The sequence below is a fragment of the Siniperca chuatsi genome, linkage group LG16 (genome assembly GCF_020085105.1).
Source record: "Siniperca chuatsi isolate FFG_IHB_CAS linkage group LG16, ASM2008510v1, whole genome shotgun sequence".
Taxonomy (NCBI): domain Eukaryota; kingdom Metazoa; phylum Chordata; class Actinopteri; order Centrarchiformes; family Sinipercidae; genus Siniperca; species Siniperca chuatsi.
The window spans coordinates 26,484,539-26,497,717 of NC_058057.1; the positions used below are offsets into that span (position 1 = coordinate 26,484,539).

Sequence of the window (13,179 nt, forward strand, 5' to 3'; positions counted from 1 at the left end):
TTGATTGAAAATACCCTTTCTGCTTACATGATAATACTCGTTTCCACCATGTAGACATTTTGCACATTGTGCAGCCCTAACTGCACCTTTTAATAACAAGTTACTACAGTCTACTCATAACATTTAGCACAAGTAATCAGAACGCAGCCCTAGACAGCGGAGGGAGTCGAGTTGATGCAGTGATAATAATAAATCAGAACCTCCAGGATTCAACTCTTCCGGAAAATCAAATGCCCACAGTTTTCCTGCCAAAAATGGTAAAACTGGAAGAATGCAATTTTACCAATCAACATCATCAATTTTTCCACACAAACATCCGATTCAGAACCAGTTTTACAAGCAAAAGTTAAATAAAAATTGAGCCTCAATCTCCATAAACATGCATCCCTGTAACTATGGTGAAAAGGACTTGCCCTAGAATTTGTCTTCTGTATCACTCCCAATAAGCTTTTCTAACTGAATTGAAGTTATTGTAATATTTTTTTTGTAAATGTCCGTCCTTTGGGGCTAGCAGCTACTGACAGAAATGTCCTTGAATACGCATTTCCTAAAATCCTGGATGGTAAATTAGTTCCTGTACTCCTTTTGCTTTGCACATATTTTAAATTTCGTTGACAAGAAAATTTGAATGGAAACGCAAGACATTGAAAAAAAAAAAGTGTTTAAATTATAATTTTTTAATTATTTTTTTTTTTACATCTGGTCAAGTTTTAACTCTGGTTGTATCAAAAAGAGAACATTGTGTCATTGCATCACTGTTACAGTAGAGACCCAGCTCAATATCTCTAGGAATTACATTTATATTGGAAGATTTTGCAGCGTACGATTTACTTCCAGTGCCAATACAGGAAGCAGTGTATCCATTATGTAGAAAAGAGGACATTAAGGGTGTGGAGCTCGGGGAGGTGGATGGGCTTGTAGCTCATGAGACTTGTATCCAGTAAACCAGACTTTGTGTCCTGTCACAATCCAGCACTTAATGTTAAACGTAACCATAGTCTGTTTTCCATAAACACTATCTTTCCGTAACCTTAACCATACTGTAGTTGCCATGCGCAGATATTGTACAAAAATAAAAGTTTTTTAAAATGTTTGTATTAAATGAAATGCCACGTTTGGCCGTTGGTGTATAACCCCTCGTGTTCATGTTAGCTGGGGGGGAAAGTGACTTATCGTGGTCAGAAAGTTTTCCCAGCATTAAAGTCTGCAAACAAACTCACTTTCACCAACTCAACATCATAATACATTGACTGAGAACACTTTGTTCACACTCTGTCTCGCACACATAAAAATGTGCTCATTATTCAGAAGGTTTCTAAATGGAATGGAAAGTGTCTCATTCCTTAGTCGAACAGTCATGTCAGGTCATCATGACTCAGGCTAAAAGAATATAATGGCAATAACACAGTTCAGAATAATTCAAATAAATGGCTTACTAAATGCATAACGAAGTTGTAGGAGCACTCAAACCCGAGTCGCCTAATTACAAGTCAACAAACTGATTGTTTCTGCTGTGAAGAAGTTAAAAGACACTTTCCTCTAGTCAACAAGCTAATTTATTTTCCTCTGTGGCAGCCAAACACACATGGATTTACACAGTTTGTATTCAGGCAGTTATTAACAGCAGACTTAGTTGAACTTGTGCTGTTGGGTCATGGCAGCGTTCTCGAAGACTACTTTAATGACAGCTAACACTTGTGGAGAATCTAAACTCTAAAGGGCAACGCACATCAGCAGCTCGTGATGCTCGTCAAAACACTCACAGCCATTGTTTTCTACGCAAGCCCTAAACTCCAGCGGTGTCCTCGCGGGTTGATGGGTGTCAGTTCATTGGGATACGCCACTGTCCTATTTGCCAACACGCATCTACTCTCCAGAAAATCAGCAATTTTATCACAGATATTCCCCGGACACTCTGTCCTTGGTTGGTGGAAATAGTCGTCACGTGTGGGCCGTCTGGTCTTTGCAGGTTTCAATAATCTTGAGGTCTGTTGCGAGCTTTTGTGATCGATTGAGTGACTGAATAAGTTACTGGCCATTTCCGTCAGGTGTTTTGCAATTGAAAGGAGAAAACATGGCAAAAAAATAATTGAATAAGTGATGACTTTGCAGGACCTGCTTCTGCTTCTTCCTCGGTTTTTATTTTTGGCAGTGTAAACGCAGCATCAGCATATTACTGCCCCACCCACCTTTACAGGCCTCCTTCTGCTTCAACAAAAAGCACCCCGAAAAATTAGCAGCAGTTTGTTTAGGTGTTGACAACAGAAACAGATTCCTTCATAAAAGGCACATATGACATATTAGATGGGGAGAAGAAACAAAATACCAGATTTACATTCATCATCTAATCTTCAGAATATTCACAAAGCAGTGGTTGACAGAAATAATTCACATTTTGAATGAAATGTCAATCTTTTAAAACACAATTTAATTAGAAACTTGGAAACTTACTGAACCTTGTGACAGAACGGCGAAGTGTTCGAGATGGTTTTGTTTAAGGAAGAAAGGAAGGAAGAAAAAGTGAGGGACAAGAAGAGAGTGCCAAAAGAGAGTGAAGGAAGAGAACGGAGAGACAAAGAAGATGGTAAACAGGCAATCAAATGATACCGCCCAAGAAAAACAAGAGTTTCAGTCGTTTCAGCAAATGCCGAAAAAACTGCATCAAGTGACAGTGCCCTCTAGCGGCTAGGAATCATGACTCGTGTCTGTCTGATGTTATTATAGAGCCCAAAGTCCACAGAGGAAGGAGGTTGAGGTGCATGGATGGGTCAACAAAACGTCAGACTTTAACACGGGAGACCACTGTTAGTTTACCGTTTCCAACAGACAGTAGCTCCTTAACCAAGTAGTTATTATTTTGACGACGACGACAAAGTTCCCCTAACCGTAATAAAGCTAGATATTTTTCTCTGGAGTTGGTAGAAACCAGAAACAGCTAAATAAGAGAGAGTATTGGACTTATATTCTTCAGTTGGACACAGACGCAACTCCAAATGAATGATCACGTTGCTCTGGATGTGAAATAGGTAAATGTAGCTGGGTAGCTAACAAGTTGAGGAAAGGGGTTGAAGAAAAGTGAGAGAGAAAGAAAGAAAGAAAGAAAGAAAGAAAGAAAGAAAGGGGAATGGAGTTGCAAGTTGGAAAGTGAAGAGGAAGAAAGTGTAGAGTAAGAGAAAGATGGAGTGAGATGGCACAAAGAAAACCAAGGTCAGACAAAAAAAGGGGAGGGGAGTGAAAGAGACAGAGTGACGATGGACTGAGCATCAGGTAAAGTAAAGGATAAGCGACAAAAAGATGGGAAAAGAGTGAGGGGAGAGAGATTATAAATCCAGACAGGCAGGGGTGATACTTCAGAACAGGGAACATCTAACGTGACTGTAATGTCAACACAGCGAAGAACGGAGGGAAAGAATGAGGGGGAGGGCAAAGAGAAAATGCGAGATGCCAATCACGGCGACCCCGCCTGGTGAGGTCAGCAGTTAGCAGCTTGTGAGAGTCGAGGGGGATCAGTCCGTCAACCCGGCAGCCAGACGCGCCATTAAACAAACCTGCAGAAACTTCTGTGGCCTCACCACATCCATCTAAATTCCACCCAATACTTCTCTAACTTCATTTAATTCAGACCGTTGGATCGTTTTCTACTCTAAGGCTCCAACTTGTTTCGAAATTTCAATCTATCATTGTCAAATGAATGGTGCTCCCAACCTGCGAGCCTGGCCCCCGAGGGATCATGAGATGATTATTGGTAAAGAAAATTAGAAAAAAACATATTTTCTGCAACACAAAATGATGTTTACTTACCTCCTCAGACCTCAAAAATAAAAAATTACAAGGGGAAGAAAATCAATCTTTGGTTGAAGGGGTCACAATCTGAACACATTTGCTCCGTGGCTTTAGTGAAGAGGATAAACAAGTTGACTTTTTTCCAATTGGCCTTTCAATCCATCTGCGGTTGAAACTCTAAAAGCTTTAGCCAGGTTTGCCCTGAAAGAACAGTTCCCTCTCTGTTTTGTGCTTTAAAGCAACTCAGATTTCCCTTTAACCCCGAGCCAGTGGCACACAATGTAAAAATGCTTTAATATGTCGTATTAGACCATTGCGGGAAATGTTGCAAATCAGTATTTATGATTGATCAATGGTTTTATTGGATTTTGGGATCAATGTGATGAAGTACCTGCTAGTTCTAGATTAGCTTTACAGATATATTTAAAATATAATTATAAGTAAAGTAAAAACAGGTAAATAACTGTAACAGACGAAATGTCAGTTTTTTGTTATGTTAATAATTAAGGGGACTCAATCGCAGTTGAGAAAAGGTAAAAGTGCCAATCGATGGGGGTCTGAGGGCTGTGATCAGTTATCCAACCCATGCAGAGCATTACAAACAAATATAAGAATCTTAAAATCAATTCTATGTTTGACTGGTAATCAGTACAGGAGAGACATGGTCTGTCTTCTGCCTTGGCAAGTTCTCCAGTTAGCTAGTTGCAATGCTAATTACTAGCTAACAGCCAAGCTAGCTAACAAGAGATCCCAATTTGTGGCGACAGGCAACAGTCAAGTTTTCTTTTTAACTTTACTGCACCTTCGAAAAGCGCAGTTTTCTTCATACTCATCACTTTCAGATTCTTTCCACTCTGGACAGCGTTTTCGAAAAGTTGTGTTTTTTGAGTGTCAAAAGTGCTCGCTTACTGTGGAAGCAGGGCCGAAACGAAAAGAAAAAGATGCATTTTCAACCATGGCTGGCTTAGTCCGGACGTACTGTCAAATTTCAACCTGTAGATGAGCTGTAAATGTCTTTAAATGAGAAGTGGCTTAGTGCTTTGTAATGTAGTACAGCAGAACAGAATCAGAATATTTTGAACACAAACCTCAAGTACCTCTCAATTATATTTCAGAACCTTCCTCTGATGGCTGAAATGTCCATTTTGAAATCCATTTTTCCCCATGTGTTGTCTTTGAGGACGGAGCCAGGCAGCAGCTGCAGACCAGCAGGCGTCTTCAGAGAACACAATTTCTACACAAAGCGACAGCAGTAATTACACTGAGAGCGAGAGAGAGAAACATTCACGGTGCAGAAGCTCATAGGGAATACATATTAGGCTACTTGTACGATTAGTGTTCTGACATTATGCTGCCCTGGCATTTAGACCTCTTGGTTTTTAAATGAGAGGGCCTCACCGCAGTATTAAAAACTTCTGGCTGCAGCGCTGCAGCTCCTCCGAGCTGGAGGCATGAATTAAACATGGCAGGTAGCGGAGACAGGGCAGGGGTGAAGGTGAGGAGCTGTGGGAGTGTTGATAGGCGATAAGTCAGGTTTCAGGGCCCGCTCCGTGGTTGTAACTTTGTCAAGCAGCTGAAACACTTTTGTTACAGTGCTCAGAGCTACAGCTTTGTGTGATATTCACATGTAATCTTTGCCATTTGAGTATCATAAATGTAATAAATTAAAATGGAAAAAGGTACAAGTCTATAGTATAGTTATTAACATTTTCCAGAGCTTTCAGCCACATTGTTACGGTTATAAGGTTGTAAGTAGACCTTGAGTTAAGATTTTTTTTAATCAAACTACTATTTCCAAGGTCAAGAATGAACTTTTAACATGTTGTAAAATGTGTAAAATATAAAACTTTAAACAGCAACTTTCATGTTGATGTTCTTACTGAATGTTTCATGCTCAGTTTAGACAGGAGTATTATGTTCCTGGCAATGTGATCGAGTTCAGGATGGGATGTCGAAGCCAGGATTGTGTGAGATTGACAGGTAAATAACAGAAATTTAAATAAGAAATACCCCCCCCCATAGGGAACAAAAAGCCAAGGCTAAACAAAATACACAAATGCCTCTGAAACGAAATTTCAGCAATCGTTTTTGTCTCTAAAATGTGACTGAACCTGACGACTGATTTATTTATTTATTTTATCCACACAATGACTGAGCTCTGAAATTGGACATTTTTATTCACGTGGCTGAAAGTATGTGGCAGGTGCTGCTGTTAAAGCCTTGTGTTAAAGCCTTGTGCTTGAATATAAATGGGAATCATGTATGTGTATATACAGCACATAGCGAAGTCTGATGGGAATGCACTCAGAGTGCAGATGTGGAAGTAAATTCCAGATTGCAGCTTTAGGGGGTCTGCCCTTCGCACAGTAGGTCGTCCTATCACAGCATAATGTGTTCGAAAAATACCACCGAGGCCCCTGCAGGGATCAGGCGTCAGTATTCCCCGTGATGTTGCATGTGGCTTAAAAAGGTATGTGCACAGGAGATAATTTGTCAACGAAGAGAGAGGGAGGTGGATTTTGGAAGTCGTTATTCTGCGCTTTGGGAGCCTCTGAGTGCCACTCGTGTAGAGTTATTTCCCGATGTGTCCTTGAGTGCACTGCAGTCGCGCTCAAGTAAAGTCCAGAGGTAAAGCTTCAGAAACTTCAGCCTCGCTGCAGATTAATGCGGTACATTTTATCTGGCCCCTGTGATTGATCCTTTTTGTCTGCAGCTATTGAACCACACACTCGCACACATTTAGAAGCAATTACGATACCTCCACAAAGCTCGCTGCCGGTTATGGTTTCTGTCACCGCTTTATGACCTCACACCCAATCTCTCTTTCTCTCACTGTCAGTAATACAATTGCTTGGAAAGTCAGGCAAGCCCTGAATGTTAGTCTGCAGGTGAATAAGTAGACTCACTTTATCCTCAGAGACAGGTTTAAAGATGCGTTCTTAAGTTACCAGCATTAAGCTAAAAAAAACCTTTTTAGAGGGAGTGCTGAGGTCAGAGGCACATCACCTATACAGGGATTTTAATGGCTTTTATATGGCCTTGTGATTGACAGGACTAGATATTTAGTCTTGGACCAAATTGTAGCAGTCGTCGTAAAAAAAAATTTTATGTATTCTTTCTTTAGATATACTGTTGACAATGTTTTTAATTTGTTCAATCTATAAACATCAGAAAATTGTGAAAAATGTCCCAAAGAAGACATATTCAAATGATTTGTTTTGTGGAACTGCCCAAAACCCAACAATACTCAATTCACAGGAATATAAAACAGAAGAGCAGCAAATCGTCACATTTGAAACGCTGGAACCAGTGAATGTTCGCCATTTTTACTTTGATACATTACCTGAACAAAAAAATTGTTTCTGACTAATTTCCTGTCAATCATTTCAGCACTACTGTGATTGTTGTACCGCTGTTTGTGTTAAAACAACAATACATTTGATAAGACTGGCTCACGCTGTTTAAATGAAACTAAGAAAAATAGAAAAACGTGTTTATGAGAGACATCAAGTCCTGAGAAAGACATCAAAAAATAGTTTTGTTTTTGGTATCAGTACAGAAACTCAGATGTGGAAATGACACTTAAAAACCTTCAAACTATACCCCGGTCTGATCTTTTTGTGTTTAATAGAAAGTGCCAGATCAGATATGAGAGATCTTGCCACGCCATTGAACCATTGTAGCATCTGTGAAGTATTAGAAACATGTTCCTTTATTTGCTTTAATTACTTTAACTAGTCAGATTTAGCGGCTTTCAGCACTTCAGAGTGCTTAGACTGCACGCTTACAACTGGCATTTCAATTATTGTGCATGAAAACACGTTCTTCACCCGTGGGAACAGGATGTATAACTAAATAAGCATCGATCGATGGTCCACTTTCAGCCTGTTAATCCAATTCAGCATTTCACAACGACTGCATCTCTTGCAATTGAAAGGAGATTAAACAACCTTTAAACTTAGATTATTCTGCTACAGACACATTTTCAGTGCTCGTACTTCAACTGACACTTCAGCCCCTTTCAGTACTTTAACGCTAAGTGAAACTCCAACTCCTACAAGTGCTTTAACTTTACACTTCAACTCCTTTAAGTGAGCCCCCATAGAACATTTCACAAGCAAAATGTTACATTTTCAGACTTTTTATCAAGGTCAGTTTTCAGTGTAAGTGAACACACTTCAATATGGTCTTTTCTTGTCACTTTACCTGTATGCAAGTTTTCTAGTAGTAAATGAAACATTCTATATCACCAGTGAACCATGTGAAGTGCAGTTATAGTTTAGTAAAGGATACACACTTGTTCATTAAAAAATACCCAAAATGGACACACTATAAAGATGGATTTCACACTCTAAAACCCAACAGAAACACTGTGTCTTCATCAGGACACTATACGTTATTTTGACCCTTTACTTTTGTCCCTGTGTGTCTTTGCCAGAGTGCCACTCAAAGTGGAGCAGGCGAACAACGCTCGGGACGCCCTGGCGAAGGCCGTGTACAGCCGCCTGTTCGACCACGTGGTGACCAGGGTCAACCAGTGCTTCCCCTTCGACTCCTCCGCCAACTTCATCGGCGTCCTGGACATCGCTGGCTTTGGTTAGTATCCCTCAGATCACTCTCATCACAAAAACGCCGACATTTGAAAAGTAAAAGTTAGAGATGTCCCAAGTCTCTCCTTAATGACAGCTGTGCTCTACAGCGCAGCATTTCACCGTATATGAGAGTGAAAATTAGAATGTGTGAATGTGAAAAGGGATTTGGTCTCACTGGTGCTTGACTCTGTTCTGACATCCGGATTAGACGGTAACAAATCTGCTATCTCTCCTCTCTCTTTCTTATTAGCAAAGAGCAGTGTACAAAACATTCAGGTTGCAGCTTCTCGTTTTTTCTCATTTTCTCACAGGTTAAAGTGATAAATGTCGCCGGCAGCAGGTCATATCAGCTGTCAATAATTTTTGTTAATTACCAAAATGTTTTCGGGTTTGTGTGCTCTCTGCAAGTCTGTGCTTTTGTAGTCTCAACAACCCGCACAGAGCGATAATGTCTTCTCTCTAGCTGATCGTTTCACGTCAATTTCAGGAGTCACGTTCTTCCAGTTAAACTTTTATTCATATTATATCAATAATTTAAGCTGGTCAGTTTTATAGTTTTGAAACAGGACCTTCAGTATTTGGATCAAGGAGCTCATGGAAAATAAGGTGTGCCAGATTTAGTAGCTGCAGCTTCAGGTAAATATAAGTATCAGATCAGACTTGATATTGGCAGATACCCAATGATAAAGGACCGGGGGCCAAAAAATCGTTATTGGGATATTCCTAGTAAAAGTCACTTGTGTAGAAAAACATGTGACTGTTGAAACTGCTTTCACCAACCAACAAGCAAAAAGCTTCCACCAAGCTGTTCAGCTCAAATATGTTTGTCAATTGTTCAGTGTTTCATAAAACTGTCACAGAAACATGACACTTTAGTATCGAAAGATGTTTTTTGAATCATCTTCATGTTTGATTTGTGACAGTTGCGTATTTGGGACTTTTCTATTTTATGTCCTAAGGAGTTTTGGCAAAACATATTTGACTCTTTGACACTCAAGTGGCAGAGAAGAAAGTCTCAGAATAGAAAGAAAAGGAAGTTCCCGTGGAATATCACACTGACTACCATTGCTTCAAGTAGTTTGCAAGTACAAAAGATGTTTTTTTCAGAGTCAATATTGTAAAGACACACTGACAACTGTGAGTTTTACAGTTCATTTTGTACTGACACACATTGTATGAGATTAAAAGGGCGTCTATACAGTGCACGATTTCCTAAAGTAGTGTAACTTGTCAGATTTCTTTTGATTGTGACGCAGGATCTTTAACTCTCGCTCGCTGACTCTCTCGCTTCTGTTTCTGTTTTGCAGAGTACTTTGAACACAACAGCTTCGAGCAGTTCTGCATCAACTACTGTAACGAGAAACTGCAGCAGTTCTTCAATGAGCGCATCCTGAAAGAGGTGAGAGCTGTCATTCAGCGGGTTTCATTCTAAAAAATCTACACTGCCTTTCCATTTGGGGATAAAAAAACAAAATCGACCACCTCGGATCCATCAGCCAGCACTTACAAACACGGCAAATCAAAGGAAACATCTTGGGAAGGCTCGGGACTTTGATTTATACTTTGATATAAGTGCTTTTATTATTGTAAGCACTTATTTTCTATGAGTAGGTGTCACATTTTCAAATTGTGGGTGTCTCATTTTTGAATTAAAGTATTGATTTTCAAAAGCCCAGACACCTCAAAACATAAAACCTAAACTTTGATCACTTTTAAAGTAGATAGTTTCGTTCCAAAACATTACTTTTCCCCTTTTGGAAGTATGCGTTACGATAATTACTGTTTATGTTAAAAAATGGGATGATTACATTCTGTAAATGTTTCTCTTAAAAATACCTTTTAGATAATCATCTGCAGAAACATGCTGTAGAAAGTTTTATGTTGCGTTCAGTAAACTTTTTTTTCATAACACCAGTTGTCTTTGTCTTCCTTTCGGATGGAACTGTCCATTTACAGACATCCTCAGCACCCAAACTACCATTAGCAAACAGTCGACATGAAAACTAATGCTGTCCACGATCACAATGTTCCAAAACACCACATTTCTGTTCTGGAAAATAATGATGCTCGATACATCATTTTTTGTAACTCATGGTCTTCACATAACGAACTAGAAGGCACTCGAGTGCTTAAACCTCCACCAACGCTGTGCATTCGTCGACCTTGGAAAGCTGCAGCCTCCATTATGTTTTTACCGTTGTTTGAAGTGGTGTTGACAAAATAAATTGTGAAAGAAATGCTGTTCAGCTGTCGACCCTGCGGTCTGAAATGTCACGGTTGTGTAATCGTTGTGTAATTGTAGTTCTAATTGCAGAAACCAAGTTTTGGATCAATCAAACAAAATATAATCAGTCAGTCTGCAAAATTGAAGCCACATCTGTTAGAACTTTGTTATAAGACTTTTTAAAAATGTAGCATCATTAAAACTTCCTCAGAAAAGGGCAACTTTAAGGATGTTTTGGCTTGTGTTTGACTTTCATTTTGTAACAATCCCTGCCTTTTCCCCCAAATGTTAGGTGTCTCATTTGATGTTAAAAACACTCTTTTACAAACGGAGATGTTGACACCCAAACATCTGTTAGCAACATCCAGCATGAAAGCCGTAACCTTAAGATGCTCATTTTGCATGAAAGTGTAATAGCAGAAAGTCTGGTATAAGTGCCATTTGTTAGAGAGCTAGGCAGAACCACAGAGTTGTCCCAGTCCTCGTTAGACAAATGGTGCGAATATCTTTATGGATTCTCATTAGAAATATCTCGTTTGCATTCCAGGAGCAAGAGCTGTACCAGAGGGAGGGGCTCGGAGTCAACGAGGTTCACTATGTCGACAATCAGGACTGCATAGGTATGAAGACGTGTTCTGCACTCATGGTTGTGAATTCAGAGCAGCTCCAGCTGCTCGTCTTCCATATTTGTGTTGTTGAGTGTTTCCCTGCAAAGGTGCTGATTTTTACCCATGTGTAGAGCATAATGTACATAACAAGACACACTAGAAGAATCCCTAACTAAACAGATTCCCATTCAAACAATGTGTTTTATATATTTTAGTTAACACTGGTGTTGTCAACAGTTAAATATCCAACATGTCAAATATCCAGATGGTGCTTGAATGTCTAGAAGTATTCACAATATATCAGAACAGTGAATTAATCAGCTTTCTGCCGTTGATGAAAATACATCTACTCTAAACTGGTAAGACATATTTATACAGCTGACAAGGGAGAATTCTCCTTGGTTTCACTTGGGACTTGTTGGTGTTGACTTTCCTGTCTTGGCGTGGGACTTGTAGGTCCTAACATCAGATGTGACTTTCCTGTGTTGAATTGGGACTGTTTGGTATTGACTTTGGACCTGACATAGGACTTGTAGATCCTGACTTGGGACTTGAATCTGGACTTCATAGCCAAGGCTTGAGATTTTCTTGTTTACCTCTGTTTCTGCATGGCATTACTGACCCGTTACATAGCTTTATGTATCATCTAATCTCTTAATGCTCTTTCAGATAAACCGTTCTTGAGTCTCTGCCTGAGGTTTTGGAGGGTTGCTGCTGCTGCTGCTGCTGGTTGTGCTTTGTAGTATTCATGTTTGTCATTTTCTCGTTCAGGGGTTGTGCGCTTACAATTTTCTTGAGCTTTACAGGAGGAGGCAACATTGAAAGAGCCAGAGCGGCAGCATGCTGCTCATTATTGGCCTTAATGCGCTGCTGGCTCCGAGCCCTCAGTTTTGCGAGAGCTGCCTCTCCACAGTTTGACCCCAGAGCCTCTGCGCTGTTTCATGGACAGACAAAGTAAAGAGGCAAAGTGATGAAGCCCCAGAGCTTGTGAACTCCTGTCCTGACTGAAATGTGCCTTTGTTACTCCATAATCAGGGAGGGAGATGGATGTGAGGTGATTAGAGGTGAAGGAGGTTAATTATGCTTTTTGCTGATGTCCAGCTCTGTGAAATAGCATCATTATTAGATGCTTAACTGCAGCAGAGTCAGCTGGAGGGAGGCAGCAGTCCGGCCAACACAGACTGTTTACAATGAGCTCTGTTCATTGGCTCGAAACTGTACATTACTAAAATGTATTTATTTGTTTGTTTGGGTTCCTGTTGTGTGTTGTGAAAGCAGCGGCACACAAAAACAGAGAGAACATAAAAATCACACTTGATGTAGCAGAAAAGTACAGACAGTAGATACATGACTGCATCCAAGACAAAGTAGAAATAAAAAAACGCAAAACTCGCGAAAGAGCCAGTGTTTGGTTTGTCCGTTGTGGGCTACTGTAGAAACATGGCGGTGCAATATGGCGCCCTCCCTGGAAGGGGACCCGCTCCCTCTGTAGATATAAAGGGCTTTTTCTAAGGTAATGAAAACACAACGATTCTTATTTTCAGGTGATTGAACACTAATCAAAGTATTGTATTCCATTTCTGCCAATAGCTCCTCCTAAATGTTACATACTGGACCTTTTAATAGAGAACTCCTAAAGTCAATGGGCTCATGATAGACATTGTAACAATGTATTTTCTTAATTGATGCAGTACAACCAGATATATCCTTGTTAGTCTTGCTAAAACTTTTATTTATTTATATATTTAGTTATTTTTTGGAGCCTGCCCTGAACCTATAAGATGTTTATTGTTACCTGACACAGACTTCTACAAGCCATGTGAGTTATGACTCTTTTCTGTCAGGAACAAAGTGTTGTGTTGTTATAGCACCGGAAAACCTTGTAGGGAGGAGGTTGTGGTGGATGGATGGGTCCACAAAGCATGAGACTTTGACCTGGAAGACAACATCATTGGCGGTTTCTTTTAATCAT

The 13,179-nt window shown here is 39.9% G+C and overlaps 1 protein-coding gene across 1 annotated transcript in view; it reads left to right on the plus strand.

Moving 5' to 3' along the window:
• Window positions 1–13,179, plus strand: part of myo6a (myosin VIa) — a 150,987-nt gene that overhangs the window by 69,073 nt on the left and 68,735 nt on the right. The window contains exons 13-15 of the mRNA XM_044169264.1: window positions 8,222–8,379; window positions 9,683–9,774; window positions 11,147–11,219. Coding sequence (XP_044025199.1) covers window positions 8,222–8,379; window positions 9,683–9,774; window positions 11,147–11,219 — 323 coding nt within the window. The remainder of the gene's footprint in view (window positions 1–8,221; window positions 8,380–9,682; window positions 9,775–11,146; window positions 11,220–13,179) is intronic.